The sequence below is a fragment of the Lithobates pipiens genome, unplaced genomic scaffold (assembly GCF_037356315.1).
Source record: "Lithobates pipiens isolate NorthernLeopardFrog02 unplaced genomic scaffold, aLitPip1_a1.2 Scaffold_19, whole genome shotgun sequence".
Lineage (NCBI taxonomy): Eukaryota > Metazoa > Chordata > Amphibia > Anura > Ranidae > Lithobates > Lithobates pipiens.
Window position 1 is genome coordinate 125,285,634 of NW_027507764.1, and position 21,556 is coordinate 125,307,189.

At 45.0% G+C, this 21,556-nt stretch overlaps 1 protein-coding gene across 1 annotated transcript in view; it reads right to left on the reverse strand.

Annotated features, from left to right (window-relative positions):
- DNAH11 (dynein axonemal heavy chain 11) overlaps positions 1-21,556 on the reverse strand; it is a 404,290-nt gene that overhangs the window by 203,547 nt on the left and 179,187 nt on the right. Inside the window, exons 38-39 of the mRNA XM_077491239.1 lie at positions 5,985-6,077; positions 467-661 (exon numbers count right to left, since the gene is read on the reverse strand). Coding sequence (XP_077347365.1) covers positions 467-661; positions 5,985-6,077 — 288 coding nt within the window. The remainder of the gene's footprint in view (positions 1-466; positions 662-5,984; positions 6,078-21,556) is intronic.

The window sequence follows — 21,556 nt, forward strand, 5'->3', positions numbered from 1 at the left end:
TTGCAAAAAAACACAAAAGCCAAATTCTGCTTATTGTGTGCTAGATAATGTTATAAGCATATTTATATTTGCTGAAAGGATTATGTCAACATATTTAATGCTTACTATATGTTGGACAGACTGTCCCTTGAAATAACCACAAAAAGAAACATAGCCTAGATATTTCTACTTAGCATGAATACACATGAACAATTGAACACTAACAATAGCTGTGAAGCTAAACCAGGTAGTAAAATGTCAGAGTATGCTTTCACAATAGGCATATTTGGTGTTGCAGCAGCTTTTCTTTTCCCCATAGCATTGCATAATAAGGACATATACTTTCAGAACTTTAAAGCAACTGTGGGTTAGCATCTTTAATCATTTTGAAAAATAAGCCATAAAAGTTAACCTTCAGGTTTACTGCAGCATGAGTGCCGTTATTTTAATGGAAAGTAATTAAAAATAGATTGATTTTTGTTTTTACTTTGAGAATAAAGCTCTCCTCAGGCTGCAAGTGGAGCTCCAGCGTAGACTGCTTAACCATCTGTTCAAACTGAAGGTCCCTCTTCCTCGGCACATCCAGAGCTGGAAACAGGTCACTGATCAGGCCCATGAAAATTGGGACATCATCTGTTACTATCTTAGGTAAATTGAAGTCTCGTAAAGCTCGCATGAGTACCTATATGAAAGAATTGGGAGATACACAGGATATGTTCTAAGTCACTTTGCAAATGAAATATGACAATATAACATTTTCAGTTACATAGCTTAAGGAACCAGCATAATGTTTTAATAAATATAACTGTTTTTCCTATTTGTTGTCACGTTTATAAAGCTTCAAAGTGTTAAGCCCCATACACACTATCAGTTTTTCTGCTGAATTTTGCCTTCAGATTTACCAAAAGCATATAATATGAGGTCAAACCTTAGGAGTTTCAATGTGTATGCAATCAGGCAGGCCCTTGCACTACATGGTTTTGGTAAACCTGAAGGAAAAAATCAGCAGAGAATCTGATCGTGTGTATGGGGCATTAGTCCACTCAAAAATGATGTTATGAGTGGGTGTTGTAAGCCTTATTCACCTATTTGTGTCCTATATCTCTCGGGTGCACCAGCTGTAAAACAGCTTTACTCAGTTCCCAGCTCTTCTCACTTCTTGGATTCTCTCTCCTTATGCTATAGCAGCCGGTGTAATAAAGCTCCTGCTACATTTTTAGTCATATTTTAAAAAAAATTAGAAGAAGGGTGAGAAGAAAATCAAAAGGTAAGAGGAGCCATTGAGAGGTACAAGAAAGCTGTGGGAGTTTCAACCTGACACATCCACCCATAACTAAAAAGATTGGTTTTGGGTAGACAAACTATTACCTGTTAAGTTACTACATGACTAATTCATAATTTTACTGTTCATATGAAAACAAAGGAACAACTCTAGAATTCATAAGAAGAGTGAGGGACCAGGGAAATTATTTTGATTACTCTTAGGCCGCGTACACACGAGAGGATTGTCCGTCCAACTTAGTCCGCTGAAACATGTTTCAGCGGACAGTCCGCTCGTGTGTGGGCTTCAGCGGACTTTTTCAGCGGACAGTCTGGCGGACTAAGTCTTTCGGAATTTCCGTAATATTGTCCGTCCAAACTTGGTTTCAGCGGACAGTCCGCTCGTGAGTAGGCAAGTTGGACGGACTAAGTATGGCGCATGCTCAGAAAGGATTTACACGGCCGAAGGTTGCATTGCAGTGTATTGGACGTCGTATTTCTAGTCCCGTCATACGTGCTGTACACGTCATCGCGGAAGCTTTCAGCGGACTGTCTGTTCATCGTGTGTGGTCAAGTCCATTCATTCAAAAGTTGGACGGACTGTCTGTCGGATTGTCTGACGGACTTAGTTGGCCAGACAATCCGCCCGTGTGTACGCGGCCTTAGGTGCCAATGGTTATTTTTCATTATGAAGATAGACTGCTTGCAAATGTTTTGTAGATCTTACTTTATATCTATAACAGTCTTAAAACAGTGTTCCTAACATTTTGTTTGGTTAATTACACTTAATTGAATTATGTAATAGATTTGCCATTTTAAAACAATACATATACAGTCATGTGAAAATTACATCATGAACAAATTGACTTTTTTCAACATATTTGAAAAGTCAAATATTGAATCTTGATTCAAATAGTTCCTACAGATAAAGGTGATATACTTAAACAAATGACACATAAAATTGACATTGCATATTCTTTTTCATGATCAAAATTACCAAAAATACAGATTTGTCATATGAAAAAAATTTGTATACCCCTATATTTAACACCACTTAAAATCCATGAATTTAGAGTTTGGTGTTCCAGATTAGGTTATAAGGAATAAAACCTCCTTGGGGAGTATGCAGGTGTAACCTACCTTCTTTAAACCTCATAAATCATGTGCGGTATCATCATGCCAAGATCAAAAGATGTCTTTAGGGCCCGCCATAAAGAAAGTTGTATTGGATTTAAAAATATTGTCAAATAATTTGAAATTATTCCACTGTAAGGAAAATAATTAACTAATTGCTAATTTATCTAGAACTGGACAGCCCAACAAATTAAAGTGATTAAAAAATCTCAAGGTTTTTTACCTTCATGCAGTCTAGAAGGTAAAAAAAACCTTCTGTGTGCACCAGTCCCCCCCCCCCCCCCCCCAAAAAAACCTTACCTGAGCCCCAGCGATGTGCACGACAACATCAGCTCTCCTGGGTCTCTTCCACCTCATTGGCCGGGGGACCCGAGAAGAGGTGGATAGGGGATACTCTGTGCAAAAACACTGCACAGAGCAGGTAAGTAGGACACGTTTGTTATTTTTTGCCTTTAATATTATTTTAAGCCAAAGAGCTGACTGATGCTAAAAGAAGTCTTCAGTAACCCCAAAATGTTATTATGGGGTGCTCAGGTAACTCTTGAAAAATTGGTATTAAAGTATATACTTTTACAATCAGAAAGAGATTGGACCAATTCAATCTTCATGAGATGTGTATTAAGAAAAAGCTTGTGCTGTTCAGAAAGATCAGAGCGGGATTAAATTTTGCTATTGCTAATTAACATATAGCCAAAGACCAGGCCTTCTGGAACAATGTACTGAAACTGATAAATCAAAGATAGGTTGTTTAGTCACAGCTACAGTAGACAAGTTTGCTGCAAACTGAACACAATATTTGAGAACAACTGCAAAGCACCTATGGTTTAGAGTTGATTTGCTCCTTCGGGGTCCAGGCAGCTCACAGTCTTCAAGTCAACTATGAATCCTGGATCACACAAGTGTTCTTAATAAGAATGCAAGGACATCTTGCAAATTAACGACATTTGCATGGAGAAGTGGTCACAAATCCAGAGACTAGTTGATGTTCCAGACTGGTGGGCAGTTACAGAGCCTTGAAAAAGTATTCATACCCCTTGAAATTTTCCACATTTCATCATGTTACAACCAAAAACGTAAATGTATTTTATTGGGATTTTATGTGTTAGGCCGCGTACACACGCGGGGACTGTTCGGCCAACTTTGTCCGCTGAACAGTGTTTCGGCGGACAGTCCGCCCGTGTGTGGGCTTTCAGCGGACAGTTTCAGCGAACAGTCCGCTGAACAAGGTTTTTCGGAAATTCCGAAAAACTGTCCGCTGAAACTTTGTTTCAGCGAACAGTCCCCTCGTGTGTAGGCTTGTTCGTCAAACTAAGTTCCGCGCATGCTCAGAAAGGATTTACACGCCGAAAGTTATAATGCAGTGTATAGGACGTCGTATTTTTCGTCCCGTCGTACGTGCCGTTCACGTCATCGCGCACGGTTTCAGCAAACTGTTCGTTCGTCGTGTGTGGCCATGTCCGTCCATGCTAATTTTGAGCGGACTGTTTGCTGAAACTGTTTGACGGACAAAGTTGGGCGAACAGTCCCCGCGTGTGTACGCGGCCTTAGACCAACAAAAAGTGGCACATAATTGTAAAGTGGAAGGAAAATTATAAATGGTTTTCAAATGTTTTACAAATAAATATGTGAAAAGTGTGGCATGCATTTGTATTTAGACCCCCTGAGTGAATACTTTGTAGAACCACCTTACGCTGCAATTACAGCTGCAAGTCTTTTTTGGGAATGTCTCTGCCAGCTTTGCACATCTAGAGTGACATTTTTGCCCATTCTTCTTTGCAAAATAGCTCAAACTCTTTAAGATTTGAGGGAGAGCATCTGCGAACAGCAATTTTCAAGCCTTGCCACAGATTTTCAATCGTTGTCCTGCTGGAAGGTGAACCTGCGCCCCAGTCTCAAGACTTTTACAGACTCTAATGCTGTGTACACACGACCAGACTTTCCATCAGAAAAGGTCAGACGGAATAATTCTGTTGGATATTACGATCGTGTGTGGGCTTCACAAGGGGGGAGTGTGAAGGAGGCAGTATGATGGGGGAAGGGTGACAGGACGGGGCAGTATAACAAGGGGTATTGTTGTGATAGGTGGGGGGGAGGCTGGCAGTGTGACAGGTAGAGGGGTAGTGTGGCAGGAGAAGGGTAAATATGACAGAAGGGGGCAGAATTATAGAGGGGCAGTATGGCTGGAAAAGGGGACCTAAGGAGTATGACAGGAGGGGGGCAGTGTAATAAGAGGGGAGCAGTGTGATAAGAGGGGGGCAGTGTAATGAGGGAGCACTGTGAAAGGAAGGGGGCTGTGTAACAAGAGGGGGGCAGTATGATGGGGGTAGTGTGACAGAAGGGGGCAGTGTGACGAGGGGGCAGAATGATGGAGGGGCAGTGTTACAGGAGGGGGGGCAGTATGACGGGGGTATTGTGACAAGGGGCAGTGTGACATGGGGCAGTGTGACGGTGAGACAATATGATGTGGGCAGTGTGATAAAAGAGGCTGTATGGCAGTATAAGAAGGGGCCAGTGTAACAGATGAGGGGCAGTGTGATAAGAGGGGGCAGTGTGACAGGTGGAGGGGCAGTGTGATAGGTGGGAGGGCAGTGTGACAGGTGGGAGGGCAGTGTGACAGGGGGGAGGGCAGTGTGACAGGGGGGAGGGCAGTGTGACAGGTGGGGGAGCAGTGTGACAGGTGGGAGCAGCAGCCCTTGTACATACTGCTTCCCTGTGATGTCCCCGGGATGTCCCATCCAGGAGCTTTGTGATATCCGCAGGATGTCCCATTCAGAATACTGGCTAGCAGTTCACTTCCCAAGTATCAGCGTATACAGTGGAGAGGGGAGAGGCCTATGACCGGGGCAGGCACTAGATTCCGTGCACAAGTGAATTAACTCTGCTTGTACATTCTTGCCGATACCTGCCCAGGTCAGGGGCTCCTCCCCTCTCCACTGCATACACTGACAGGAAGTGAAATGCTAGCCAATATTCTGAATGGGACATCCTGTGGACATCACAGAGCTTCCGATCGCCCCCTCCCACACCCCTCCACTATATCGTTAGCTGCCCCCTGGAGGTGCAGGGGGAGATTTACCGGCACTGTTGAGTTAGGCAGATTCTCACACTACATATTTATAGGTGAAATTACAAATGAATATTACATAATCACTAACTTAATAAAAAATAAATAAAAGTGTACAGATTTTATCTTTTTTTCTTTCTTACTATAGTGATATGTATGTACTGAGTAGATTAACATACTGTATATCCATTTATTCAATTTCCTAGGGATTCAGTTTTACCCAAAATAAACTGACAAGTACCAGTGAAATTATGAAACTTCAGAACAAAAAAATTAATTTAAAGGATTCTCATTTTAACAACTACTGGGAAATGTACATACATGTGTACTCCAGAAGAGGCTCCGGATTTGTTAATGGACACCCAAACATTTAAAGAAAAACCAAAATCAAAGCATGAGAGGTAAGCTCAAACTAAAATCTGCTAATACAGTCAACAAGTAAAAATGAAACATAAGTGCAACAGTGCGTTTGCCAAAAATAATTATTATTATTTCTAAGCATTAAAAAAATAAAAGTAAATAATTTGTATTTTTACATATACTGTACCTGGTTTTCTGGTCGGTTGCTGTCTCCTCGTTTAAGAGAACCTGCCACTACAAGGACAGATTTTACTGCTCTTAGGCCCCAGTCGTAATGATCCTGTAAAATTAACGCACTAAATTATTTTAATTTTGTAAAATAAATTGTTCAATTGATTAGCAACAAAAAATTAATTAAATGCATTAAAGTTTCAATAAACTCATATCATTAAAAACTGTCAATAAATGCTGTATTACATGCTGTTCATACTCATTATGGGATTAACATTCTGTATTCTGCAAAAAAAAATGGTTTATCCTGCTGTTCTGTGTCTCCCCCTCCTGTCCATGTCCCCACTGCAGTTGGGGATTTTTCAGAGCACTTTTGACAGCTAGTGCACATGCTCGGTTTTCAGTGTATATTCTACCCTGTGTATTTCCGTCTTATCACATGTGAGCAGCCTATAGAGTCACATGTGTGGGCATATACACAGTGGTAAATTACATTCCACTCCCTCCCCTCCTCCTCCTCCATGCCCACTAACCAGCTAGACACAATAGGGGTGGGATTTTGCTTCTTGGATGATGGAGGCTTTACCTCCCTGATATTCTAAGACACGGGCAGGATGGGCATGGCACAGCCTGTGACTAGCAAAAAACTGCTCACACCATATTATTGCCAAAAATAATAAAGATTTAATTTCAAATGAAATTTGAAATTATATTTATATGACAATTTAAAACCGTTTATTGGCATTAATCATTTTCATTCTGTATCCCAAAGGGTGTTCTTTTTTATTTATTTTTAATTTTTTTAATTTTAAGCACTTGCCACCTGCCCACTATCAAACGATGGAGGAACGGTGCTGCTCTCCCTCTGGATCGTCGCCCCATAATGGCCGCTCGCGCATACCCATGCTGTGTTCCTAGGACAACGCACAACCCCAATTTCTATAAAGAGCCCATGATGTGGCTCTTTAACCATGTGATCAGCTGTGTCCAATCACAGCCAGTCACATGTAAATGTGGAAGTGTCTGTAATCGGCTCTCATCGCCTCACACTGACAGAGTGTGTGGTGAGGAGAGCCGATCAGTGGCATCTCCTTGCAGGGGACACCTGTACAGGTAATCATGGCACTGATCATCAGTGCCCTGATGACAGTAAAGCCCTCCAGTGCCAATCAGTGCCCATCAGTGAAACCAATCAGTGGCCATTAGTAATGCCAGTCAGTGCTGCCTTTCAGTGCCTGCTCATCAGTGCTGCCCATCAGTGCCACCTATCAGTGCAGCCCATCAATGCAGCATGCTAGTGCCTCCTCATCAGTGCAACCTCATTAGTGCCCATCAGTGAAGCCTAATCAGTGCACATCAGTGAAGGAGAAAAATTACTTATTTACAACATTTACTGACAGAAACTAAGAAAAACTTTTTTTTTTGCACTTTTTTCTTTTTTTTTTGTAAAAAATAAAAACCCAGCAGTGATTAAATACCACCAAAAGAAAGCTGTATTTGTGTGAAGAAAATTAAGAAAAATTAAAAATGTATTTGGGTACAGTGTTGCATGACCGTGCAATTGTCATTGAAAGTGTGACAGCGCTAAAACCTGAAAGTGTCCTGTATTGAGGTGATTAAACATGTGACCAGTAGCAGAGGATTATAAGCTCCTACTGCCACTGTTTCACTACAGACACACTGGGAAAGAGCTGGGTCATGTGACAGCTGTATATTGATTAGGAAACAAAGGTACTTAGATTTTTTTTTTTACTAAAATATTTTGTTTTACTAAAATATTGACAGTGTCATCATCCACATACAGAAAGTGAAGAAATGCTGTAAATTAAACCACGTGAGTTTAGTATCACTTTAAATATGTATTTTCTGCTGTGTACAGTATCCCACAAAAGTAAGTACACGCCTCACATTTTTTAAAAATATTTTATTATATATTTTCATGTGACAACACTGAAGAAATTATACTTTTCTACATGTAAAGTGCACACAGCTTGTATAACAGTGTAAATTTGCTGCCCCCTCAAAGTAACTCAACACAGCCATTAATGTCTAAACCGCTGGCAATAAAAGTGAGTACACCCTTAAGTCAAAATGTTCAAATTGAGCCCAATTAGCCCTTTTCCCTCCCCGGTGTCATGTGACTCATTAGTGTTACAAGGTCTCAGGTGTGAATTGGGAGCAGGTGTGTTAAATTCGGTGTTAAATCGCTCAAACTCTCTCATACTGGTCACTGCAAGTTCAACATGGCACCTCATGGCAAAGAACTCTCTGAGGTTCTGAAAAAAAAAATTGTTGCTCTACATAAAGATGGCCTAGGCTATAAGAAGATTGCCAAGACCCTAAAACTGAGCTGCAGCATGGTGGCCAAGACCATACAGCGGTTTAACAGGACAGGTTCCACTCAGAACAGGCCTCGCCATGGTCAACCAAAGAAGTTGAGTGCACGTGCTCAGCATCATACCCAGAGCTTGTCTTTGGGAAATAGACGTATGAGTGCTGCCAGCATTGCTGCAGAGGTTGAAGGGGTGGGGTGTCAGCCTGCCAGTGCTCAGACCATACGCTGCATACTGCATTAAAATGGTCTGCATCTCATCTGGGGGTCGGGCGGACCCTCTTGTCCCACATCTCGGCTTTATATCAATCCCCAACGGCACAAATCCGGGTCAATGGTTCCTTAAGCGACTCTTTTACACTCTATAATGGTACGCGTCAGGGTTGCCCCCTCTCACCGATACTCTTCGCCATCTCTTTAGAACCTTTCCTCTCCACAATTAAAAACAATCCGAACATACATGGGATCACTGTTGCAACTACCGAACACAAATATGCGGCATATGCTGACGACATCCTGTTTTATGTCCAACAACCCTTGATTACCCTCCCTAATTTGATGTCTGCCTTCTCACAATTCGGCCTTATATCCAATTTTAAAATCAACATGTCCAAATCGGAAATTCTCAATGTTACCGTTCCTGTGGAGGAGGTCCGTCTCCTCCAAGCCTCATTCCCCTTTACCTGGCAAGCCCACAAAATGAAGTACTTAGGTATTTATCTTACCTCCAAGCCCCAAGCCCTCTTTAGTGCTAATTACATTCCCCTCATTAACGCCATCAGATCTGATCTACGTCGCTGGTCACAGGTTGCTCATTCATGGCTAGGTAAGATTGGAGTGATTAAAATGAATGTCCTGCCCAGGGTGTTGTTCCTCTTCCAGATGGTCCCTGTGGGTATCCCGGCGAGCTTTTTCGTGCTTTTGGAGTCCCTGATTGGGCAGTACGTTTGGAACAGAGGGCGTCCGAGGTTGTCCAGAGCCCTTTTATATAGGCCCAAGCGGCTGGGAGGTTTGGCTCTACCGAATGTTAAACTGTATTATATGGCTACTGTTTTATGCAGGATCTCAGATTGGAAGTTCCACAAAAACTCAAAACTGTGGGTTGCTCTTGACCATGCGCTCAGCGGCACTGATTTATACACCCTAGTTTGGATTCCCCAGAAATATAGGTCGGTGGCTCTCAATACCTCCACTCTTACCCTCTCTACTCTACGGAATTGGGATTTGCTCTGTAAAAAACACAGGTGGCTCTTTAATTCACCCATTATGCCTTTGACCGGCCATAACTACTTTCCTCCGGGAAATATTGACCCCAGAATCTATTCCTGGAAACTGGCGGATTCACCCCTTTTGCACCATGTTGCCAATCAAGCGGGCGTTTTACCCTTGTCTCAACTGATACCCTCTGCGCAGGCGACTCTTATGGATCACTGGACTTACCGACAACTAGTGGATTTTGTTCACTCCCTCCCGAAACCTCTTCGCTCTCTATCTGAACTAACCCCCATTGAATCTGCTTTTCTAGAAGACCAACCAGTGGAGCGACCCTTGTCCTTTTTCTACCGCACCTTACAGCTTCTTTCGACTACGGGTAACCCCACCTTTTTGGCCAATTGGGAGCAAGATTTGCACAGCACGGTTTCGGAGGCACAAAAACTCACTATTCTGTCCATGGCCCACTTATCTTCTACGGCTTCAAGGACTGCAGAAGTGAACTATAAGTTGTTAACGAGGTGGCATTATACTCCGGTTGTCCTGCATAAACTATTCCCGCAAACGTCACCTCTCTGTTGGAGAGGTTGTGGGGAATGGGCCTCCCACGCCCATATTTGGTGGCTCTGTCCCCTGATCAGACCTTATTGGGTAACAATTTTATATTGGATGAGGGTTATTTTAGGGTATGAGGTTTCGAATGATCCCTGGGTAATACTATTTCACTGCACAGGCTCCCCGGCAGGATCCTATAAGAAGTCTGTGACCCCTCACTTGCTTAACGCTGCAAAAGCGCTTATTCCACGTCAGTGGAAACAATCCACGATCCCATCCCTACGCCAATGGCTGCTGGAGGTGGACCGTATATATCAATTGGAAGATCTTACATACTCCCTCCGAGGAAAAGCAGACTTGGGGAAACGGATTTGGGCCTGCTGGGTAGCCTTTAAGTATACATCTGATTATGCGAATATAATGGCGCGAACTGGGTAAATCCTTATGTTTTGGTATAATTCTTGTGTGTTATTTATTTTCTGGTGCGGGACAGGACCGGGCAGTCCCTCTCCTTTTCTCTTGCCCCCCCCCCGTCTCCCCCCCTTTCTTTCTTCATCCCCCCTCTCTTTATTCTCTTCTACTATATCCTCTTTGTCTTCTTTTCTTTCTTTTGTCTTTTTCTTTTTCTTCAGTGACTTGGTTCAACAACACGTTGGTCGGTCCGTCAAGGGTTGCATGATTGTGTATCTACTATCCATATACTTGGCTGGAGAACACTTCTGTTATACAGAGTGGGTGTGCTTCACAGCTCCTCAGGAGCTCCCTCGTAAGATTGTGTGGTTAGCGAGTTGTGGTTACATGTCCTGCCATATATATCTTTTGTATCTTTTGTAACCCTGATGTCACTATGTATGGCCTACTGTTGATAATACGCCGTATGTCACTGTATTCTTATGCTTTATTCTCTAATAAACACAAATTAAACAATAAAAATAAAATGGTCTGCATGGCTGTCGTCCCAGAAGGAAGCCTCTTCAAAAAGACGATGCACAAGAAAGCCTGCAAACAGTTTGCTGAAAACAAGCAGACCAAGGACATGGATTACTAGAACCATGTACTGTGGTCTCAGGAGATCAAGATAAACGTATTTGGTTCAGGAGGTGTCAAGCGTGTGGCAGCAACCAGGTGAGGAGTACAAAGACAAAGTGTATCTTGCATACAATCAAGCATGGTGGTGGAAGTGTCATGGTCTGGGGCTGCACGAGTACTGCCAGCACTGGGGAGCTACAGTTCATTAAGGTAACCTGAATACAAACATGTACTGTGACATAATGAAGCAGAGCATGATCCTCTCCCTTCAGGAACTGGGCCACAGGGCATTATTCCAACATGATAACGTGGGGCATCCTCAAACGGAAGGTGGAGAAGCTCAAGGTCTCCAACATCCACCAGCTTCGTGATGCCATCATTAATGGCTGTGTGTTGAGTTATTTTGAGGGGACATAAAATTTACACTGTTATACAAGCTGTACACTCAATTCTTCAGTGTTGTCACATGAAAAGATTGTGAGATATCGCATATGGAGCAAAAGGGATTACTGTGGAAACAATCATCCTACTGCATGTAGAATGACCCCTTCCATCTTAGGAACCATTCTGTTGCCTTATGCAAATGTCCATAATCTTGGTTAACCAATACAGGTTATGATTACTGGAAGGAATCGAGCTTTGCTTCGTTTTTTGGATTCAAGCTGGATTTTGCATTATCGAGTTCCCTGTGATAAGGAACTCCAATAGAGCTTGAGAAAAATACTGACAGTTTACTCTATGTTATTATCTTGGAGCGCTGCTCCAAGCTCCTATCCAACCCACTCTGGTGACCCACTACTCTCAGGTGCCAGTGTCTGAAGTATCCATCCTAGTCTCTATGACTAAGCTCTGTGGGCAGGGTGAAAAATGTCAGGTGGTGTGGCCTTGGAGGCACCTAGGCTAAGACCGCTTTCCATCCATTGATGTAGTATGTAGGCTGCTTAGGAGTGCGGCATCTCCAAGTCATACTTTGCACTGGCAGTTGGTGTTTGTCGTTCTATACAGTTTTAAAAAATTACCACTACACTCAAAATGATTGTATGATCATGCACACTGAGGACCACTCAGTTTTCTTTTACTATAAACTGGGCACACACAATGACATTTTTCTTCAAATTCAATCTACCATAACGACAACCATGTACTGTGATGACCCACCTAAGCAATTCTTCCCAGTTATATCCAATTAGGTAGGCTCTCACACTGCATAACTAGGTTTTCCTAATCTGATTGATCAAATTTAAACAACATCCAATGTGTAAAACCAGAACTGACTATTTGCACACATACCCAGTCTTGATTATGCAAGATCCCGCAGTGTGCCTCTGCCTGGGAAGGAACACATGCTGGGTAAAAGTGAAAAATACCTGGTCAGCATATTCATACGGATCAACAATTGCTGTTCCCAGAAAACTGGCGTACCAGCAACAAGAAGACCTGTGCACAGAGCAGAGACTAAAGCACTGGGTAGGTAGATGTATGCCCTACACTAGGGATGAGCTTCGTGTTCGAGTCGAACGCATGTTCGACTCGAACATCGGTCGTTCGTGCGTTCGCCGAATTCCGAACGTTTGGGCCGTTCGCGGCAAAATTCGTGTGGCCCACAATGCATTGCGATGGTGCAATGCATTGCTGTCTCACGATTGGCCAAGCATGCACTGTGACCCCGCATGCTTGGCCAATCGCAGCGCCAGTAGCGAGGAGAGCAATGGTTGGCCACAGGCATCCTGCCTGTGGCCAATCATAGCTCAGGCTGTGTAGTGCACGCCCCACACTATATAAAGCTGCCTTTCAGGCGGCCTCGTGTAGTGTTTGTTAGCATCTGAAGCAGTGGGTGTTCTGTGTACCTTCAACACAGTTACACACCAATCGTTTTTGGCTGATTTACTATTTTGCTCTTGTGTAGTGGTTACTGTCTGTGCCCTGACCGCAGTATACACCACTATATTCACCTCACCTATATAGCTAGTGATCTAGCTTTAATAATAGAGCTTGCAGTCAGTAGTGTTAGTGCGTGCTGTCTGCGTGCTCTGTACCCAGTACATACCACTATATACACCTACATAGCTGTTCTCTATTTGAGCCCGATTGGCATCTGCGGGAGTTATTGGAAGTTGTGTGTGCCTCCAGCACAGCACAGTATACATCTGTATATACCCCTTTAACTCTGCTGTTTTCTGGTTATTGTCTGCGTGCCCTGACCGCAGTATACACCGTGATATTCACCTCACCTATATAGCTAGTGGTCCATCTTTAACAATAGAGCTTGCAGTCAGTAGTGTCACTCAGGAGATAGTGCGTGCTGTGTGCCTGCTCTGTACCCAGTACATACCGCTATTATCCACCTACATAGCTGTTCTCTATTTGGCCCCGATTGGCATCTGCGGGAGTTATTGGAAGTTGTGTGTGCCTCCAGCACAGCACAGTATACATCTGTATATACCCCTTTAACTCTGCTGTTTTCTTGTTATTGTCTGCGTGCCCTGACCGCAGTATACACCGTGATATTCACCTCACCTATATAGCTAGTGGTCCATCTTTAACAATAGAGCTTGCAGTCAGCAGTGTCACTCAGGAGATAGTGCGTGCTGTGTGCCTGCTCTGTACCCAGTACATACCGCTATTATCCACCTACATAGCTGTTCTCTATTTGGGCCCGATTGGCATCTGCGGGAGTTATTGGAAGTTGTGTGTGCCTCCAGCACAGCACAGTATACATCTGTATATACCCCTTTAACTCTGCTGTTCTATAAAAAAGGCATCTGCAGGAGTTAGTGGGTGTTGTGTGCCTCCAGCACAATATAAACTACCCAACTACTGTTTTACCCAACTCCCTTCAGGCCATTACCATGTCTGGAAGGCCAGCAAGGAGAGGCAGACAGGCGCGAGCCGATAAAAGAGGGCAAGCAGGCTCTGTGTCTAGAGACAACAGTGCTGGTCGTGGACGCGGTGCATTGTCATCAGCACGTGGCCATGGGACATGCTTGTCCTTCTTTTCTGCAGCTGGACATGTTGAACCGCAACATGCCAACGACTTGGTAGAGTGGATGACCAAGCCCTCTTCATCCTCCTCATCCTCTCTCACCCAGTCTCAGGGTAGTAGAAAAGCAGCTGCCAACACATCGTCGTCCCTCCTCTCAATGTCATCATCAGTGACTCCTTCCCTAGACCCACCACGTCCTCCTGAGGAGTCTCCTGAACTCTTTGAGCACAGTGTTGGGTACATGCTCTAGGAGGATGCCCAGTGTTTGGTGGGCTCTGATGATGACACTCAGCTAGAGGAAGGCAGTAGCGTGAGCACAGAGAGAGGGGATGCTCAAGAAGGACAGCAATCTGGCAGTCATGTTCCACAAGCTGCAGCATACTGCCAGGTTTGCTACAGCGATGAAGAGGGAGGGGATGATGAGGGCACTGACTCCACGTGGGTGCCTGGAAGGAGGGAGGAGGAGGATGGAGGAGGAGGAGGCACATGTCCAACGAGGCAGGATGCCCTCCGGGGGCCAGCTTAGGGGCAGCACACCGACTGAATCACACCGCAGAGCTCCGCCTGCGCAGAGCTCCGCCTGCGCAGAGCGCTTCCTCTGCGCAGAGCGCTTCCTCTGCGCGTTATTCTAAAAGTTCTTTGGTGTGGGCCTTTTTTGAGACGAGTGCATCAGATCGCACCGCTGCTATTTGCAACATATGTCTCAAGCGTATCTCACGTGGCCAAAACATCAGCCGCTTGGGCACCACATGCTTGACCAGACATATGTTGACCTGCCATGCAGCTCGTTGGCAAGCATACCTCAAAGACCCACACCAAAGAACAAAGCGGACCTCTCCTTGCTCCTCATCAGCTGGCATCTCCAACCCCACTAGACCTTCAGTCCTCTCTGAAACCTGCTCTGAGAGGAATGAAGGTGTAGAATTAGGTGTGTCACAGCCAAGTGCTTCCGGGAACTCTGCTAGTGGTACATCCACGTCCGATTATAGCAGACAAATGTCCCTGCCCCAGCTGCTGGACCGGCGGAAGAAATTTACTCCCAGCCATCCACATGCCCAGCGGTTGAATGCTAGCTTGGCTAAATTGCTAGCACTTCAACTGCTGCCTTTTCAGTTGGTAGACTCGGCCCCCTTCCGTGAGTTTGTACAATGTGCGGTTCCTCAGTGGCAGGTCCCCAAACGCCACTTTTTCTCACGGAAGGCGATTCCGGCTCTCTACCGGCATGTGGAAGGCAATGTCCTTGCCTCGCTGGACAGGGCGGTCAGCGGTAAGGTGCATATTACCGCTGACTCATGGTCCAGCAGGCATGGACAGGGACGTTACCTGTCTTTCACGGCCCATTGGGTCACTCTCCTGGCTGCTGGGAAGGATGCAGGACAAGGTGCAGTAGTGTTGGAGGTTGTTCCGCCACCACGCCTCCAAAATGCTACTATTGGTTGTGACACACCTCTCTCCTCCACCCCCTCCTCTTCTTCTTCCTCCATGGCCTCTTCCAGTGCTCTGTCCTCAGAACCAGCGGTGCTCCGTAGGCGTTGCAGGGGCTACGCAAGTACGCAGGCAAAACGATGCCATGCCCTGCTTGCGCTGGTTTGTTTGGGGGACAGGAGCCACACTGGGGCGGATGTTTTGTCAGCTCTGCAGGGGCAGGCCGAGAGGTGGTTGACGCCACGCCAGCTTAAGCCAGGAATGGTGGTTTGCGACAATGGCACCAACCTCCTCTCCGCCCTCCGACAGGGACAACTGACCCATGTGCCCTGTGTAGCTCACGTCCTTAACCTGGTGGTGCAGCGGTTCTTGGGCAGGTACCCCGGCTTACAGGATGTCCTGAAACAGGCCAGGAGAGTCTGTGTGCATTTCCGCCGATCATTTAATGCCTGTGCTCGGCTGGCTGAGCTCCAAAAGGAGTTGAACCTGCCCAAGAACCGCCTTATATGTGACATGCCCACCAGATGGAACTCAACATTGGCCATGCTGCAGCGGCTGCACACGCAGCAGAGGGCCATCAATGAGTACCTGTGCGACTACGGCACCAGGACAGGGTCAGGGGAGCTTGGTTTTTTCTCACCACGCCAGTGGGGCATGATCAGGGATGCATGCACTGTCCTGTCACCGTTTGAGGAGGCCACAAGGATGGTGAGCAGTGACAGTGCATGCATCAGTGACACTATACCTCTTGTCCACCTCTTGGAGCATACGCTGCGTGGAATAATGGACAGGGCACTTGAGGCAGAACAGAGGCAGGAAGAGGAGGACTTCCTTGCCTCTCAAGGCCCCCTTTATCCAGACAGTGTTCCTGCTGTGCCACCCATCACACAGGAAGAGGGTGAGGAGGAGGAAGAGGAGGAGGAGGATGATTGTGTCAGCATGGAGGTGGAGGCTGGCACTCAGCATCAGCAGCAGCAGTCTTATAGGGATGATTTACAGTCCCAAGAAACACGTGGACTTGTACGTGGCTGGGAGGAGGTAGCTGCGGATCATGTTGTCCTTAGTGACCCAGAGGACTCCGGACCGAATGCCTCAGCTAACCTACGCTGCATGGCCTCCCTGATCCTGCAAAGCCTGCGGAAGGATCCTCGTATTCTTCGGATCAAGGAGAGGGACCATTACTGGCTGGCCACTCTCCTTGATCCACGGTACAAGGGTAAGGTTGCCGACCTTATCTTGCCATCGCAGAGGGAGCAGAGGATGAGACATCTCCGGGAGGCCTTGCAGAAAGCTCTGTGCAACGCGTTCCCAGAGACTGGGAGGTCACAAACTCCTGGTCCTGGACAACGTGTTGCTGAGGCATCAGTCAGAAGGAGCGGTGGAGAAGGTGGCCGTCTGACTGATGCTTTCAGACAATTTTTTAGTCCGCAGCCCCAAGGTATGATTGGTTCCAGCACCCATCGCCAGCGTCTAATTTACATGGTGCAGGAATACCTAGGGGCAAGGTCAGACTTGGACACCTTTCCCACTGAAAATCCTCTGGCTTACTGGGTCTTGAGGATGGATCACTGGCCAGAGCTTGCACAGTATGCAATTGAGCTACTGGCCTGTCCTGCATCCAGCGTTCTTTCGGAACGCACCTTCAGTGCTGCTGGTGGCTTCGTTACCGATCACAGGGTGCGCCTGTCCACCGAATCAGTTGATCGACTGACCTTCATCAAGATGAATCAGTCTTGGATCACCCACAGCTACCAAGCACCTGAAGCTGATGTAACCGAATAATTTTTTTTGAAATACCACATCCCTTCAAGACTGCCTATGCTGATGCTGAGTGACTGTCCTGTTATGTTGATTGTCTATCCTCTTCCTCCTCCGCTGATATGTTGGAAGAACATTTTTGGTTCTGGGTGATGCCAGCAGCCCAATTTTTCTGCCCCTGTTTAACAGGGGCGTTTAAGTACAATTTTTGATGCAATGCTTTGCAGCAGGGCTAATTCCTGCAATAAAACTAGAGTATATGGCAGAGGTTGCAGTGTGATGGCACCAGTGCCTAAGGCCCAATTTTTCTGCCCCTGTTTAACAGGGGCGTTTAAGTACAATTTTTGATGCAATGCTTTGCAGCAGGGCTAATTCCTGCAATAAAACTAGAGTGTATGGCAGAGGTTGCAGTGTGATGGCACCAGTGCCTAAGGCCCAATTTTTCTGCCCCTGTTTAACAGGGGCGTTTAAGTACAATTTTTGATGCAATGCTTTGCAGCAGGGCTAATTCCTGCAATAAAACTAGAGTGTATGGCAGAGGTTGCAGTGTGATGGCACCAGTGCCTAAGGCCCAATTTTTCTGCCCCTGTTTAACAGGGGCGTTTAAGTACAATTTTTGATGCAATGCTTTGCAGCAGGGCTAATTCCTGCAATAAAACTAGAGTGTATGGCAGAGGTTGCAGTGTGATGGCACCAGTGCCTAAGGCCCAATTTTTCTGCCCCTGTTTAACAGGGACATGTAATTACAATTCTTGATATAATATTTCACAGGAGGGCCCCTTCCTGTGCCCACCCAGAGTAACTGTGAGGACTTATAGTGTTGTGGCACCAGCACCACAACCACCAAAGGTCAATTTTTCTACCACTGTTCAACAATGGCATGTAATTACAATTCTTGATATAATCTTTCACAGCAGGGCGCTCCAGCGCCCACCAAGAGTCACTTTGAGGGCTTACAATGTTGTTGCAAAACCAACACCTTGTTCCGCCATTTCTGCAGAGCATATAGGGCAGGCCCCTACTTTCAAACATCCAATTTACAAACATCTCCTACTTGCAAACGGAACCCTTCCCTATGTTTTCCAAAAAGCTTAAAAATATATTTTTTGACTGGAGCTACACTTTAAAAATGTACCAGTTGAAAATTACAAACAGATTCAACTTAACACAACAAACCTACACAGTCCCTGTCTTGTTTGCACCGCCTGTATACTTCTGTTCTGAGTATATAGGGCCTGGGGGCCACACGCATTTCCTTTTTTTAATATGGGTACAGGGTTCCCCTTAATATGCGTACAAGACCCAAATAGGCTGGTAATGGGCAGGGAGGGCTACCCATGCCATTTTTCTGAATGATTTTCAACCATATTGCAGGAACCAGATATAACATTAAAACCGCAAGCAGTTTTAAATGGTGTTATTTCCGCTTAATGTCATTTTGTGCAGGGATTGTTCTAAACACGGGAAACGCGTGGCACTTCACAGGCATACTACAGACACCCACCAGGCACCATATTTAAAGGAATATTTCACTTTTTTTTTTTCACTTTAATCGTCATTAAAATCAGTGCTCCCACCCAAACGGTAGTTTTTAAAACTTTTTTTTGCAGTGACCCATGTCCCCTGAGGCAGGAGGCAGGTCGCCAAACCCTTTTTAGGACACTATCTTGCATATTAGCCGTTAAAATTAGCACTTTCCAATTCGAACGTTCGAGTCCCATAGACTTCAATGGGGTTCTAACGTTCGTACCGAACGCGGGGGTCGTTCGCAAGTTCTGGTGCGAACCGAACCGGGGGGTGTTCGGCTCATCCCTACCCTACACAAACAAGGATTATTTCAAAATATTACCAGGAACAAAGTTTAGGAATGCATTATTTTGTGTAAATATTGTAGTAAGCCTTATAGTTAGGCATGCCCTAATGATAAACTGATCACACCATGATCCAGGCTCAAAAATTAAAATGTGCATTTAAATTACAGATTTGGATAATGTGGCCCAGTGGTACCTTAAGTGGTTTATGACTCTTTATTGAGCAGGAGTTAATTAACGCAACAATATGACTCATTTAATTGACCATTTTAAAGCCTAATAAGTGATTAGTGCATCCTCGCTGAGGAAGCAATTATTACTCATGATTTAAACTCTTAAATGCAGTGAATCTCTTCATTGACTTTCCTTTAACTCAAAATTAACCGTTTAAAGCGGACCTTCGGTCATTTTTTCATCTATCCATCTATTAAATCTTCTGCCCTTGTTGTTTTAACTTCGGATAGTAATTTATTTTTTTCTGCTAGTAAATACCTTATACAGCCCACTTTCTCTTTCTTGTCTTGTCATAAGCCTAGAGAGTACTTTGAGAGTTGGACTTTACCAAAGAGAATACTTTAAGGGGCGCACCTTACTAGAGAAAGCACCCTGAGAACAGAACCATACTAGAGAGAGTACTTGCAGATCCTACTTGCATGACACCAGTCAGACGAGCTACTCATCATTCTGGTTTACTCTGCCTGTTCAAAGAGTATTTTTGGGTGGAGCACTACTATAACTTCAGTCCATTCAGACTCCTTCTCTGGTCCACATAATCTTTTTTTGTTGGTACCAAACTGGTACGACATTTACACCTTCTGCCTCCATGCAGACAAGTTCTGGGACGTGCCTTGAACACTGGCGGAGCCATTCTTACATGTGAGGTCATCTGTAATTACTTGTTTTTATTAAACAATATCTTTGGGATAATATCACCTTCATTACTAGTATTATTCCATGTAAATGCTGTATTCACACCACTGAAGAAGGACATGCTTTGTTAAGCTCCGAAACGCATAGGGTGATTTTTTTCCATATGGATTACGTGGCATAATCAAGTGTTGTACAATATCATCAATACTGTTTGTACATGTACACCTTTAGAAATTTTAGATGTATACTGTATAGTATATTTTGCTTGTTTGTTTTATGAAATAAAATAATTTTTGTATTGTTCTATAAGCAATGTTGTACGTGCCTTAAAAATCCACCCCCAGGGGATTTCTCTTCTAGTAACTAGAGAGATTACTTTGGGAGAACTTTGAAAGCCGCACCTTTACAAAAGAGAGTATTATGAGAGCTATACCTTACAAGTGAGTGTACCCTGAGAGCTGCACCTTATCAGATGCAGTACCTTGAGAGCTATACCTTTCCCAAGAGAGTAACCAGAGAGTACCCCGAGAGCGGCACCTTACTAGAGGCGGTACCTTGAGAGCTATACCTTTCCCAAGAGAGTAACCAGAGAGCTGCACCTTGCCAGAGAGCATGCAATAAGAGCTGCATGTTACTGCAGATTGCTATAAAAATTGCATGTGACTTGTGTGATATTGGGGTGTATATCTCAAGTGGATAGGTGTATTTTTGTGCAGCGAGTCCACATCAGACAGGCATTTATAGTTAAGGGCCTGGTAGCCCACATTTATTAAAGGGAAAAACAAACCAAAAGTCCATCCAGGAATCCCACGCAGGGGTTTAACTTCATTCGGCACTCAAATGAAAACATACCGAGCCACCTGGCTCTCTTATTATCAGTTCCACTGCTTGCTCCCAACAGACTTATCGATTCTTTCCAGCCCCCTGAACTCAATGGCTTCCTTAGTCTTCCTGACTCTGAAGGCTGGTCAGCCTTTCCCAGTACCTGGGTAAAGAATCCCTCTCAAATGGGCTGCAGTCTCCCTCAGGGCAGACAGCTTTCCAAATGCAGGTCTTCCAACAACAGCAGCAAGCTGCTCACACTCCACCGTCCTCCACTCTCTGCTTTCACCAGCCCTTTGTTATATGGGCTGTGTGCACCTGGCCACACAACCTGCTGGCTATCCAGAAGGCCTGGACACAGGGTTGCAGATCCCATCCCAACCAAGACTGAGTAGGGTTGCCACCTGTCCAGGATTCACCCGGACAGTTCGGGTTTTGAATCATGTGTCCAGGTTTCAGTCCACTTGAAACCTGGACACAATATTCAGGCAGTAATGTAGCTCAGAACAGTGCCTGATAGGAGGGTGAGGGGGCACTATACAAGCCACATTACTATTCTCCATGGAGCGCCCAAAGGTGTCCTAGGTCTTTTACAATCCTTTACAGAATGCAAAAATATTTTTTTTTTGCTGTGCGCCACTAAAGTGTTCGGGTTTGGCTTGAAGAAAAAGTGGCAACCCTAACTCTGAGGGATCTCCAAACTACAGAGCCCCATCCAGAATTACCAAGATCCGGAGAAAGCTGCCAGAGCAGTTCTCTCCTTTTTAAATATATGCTCTGTAGCGCTGCAG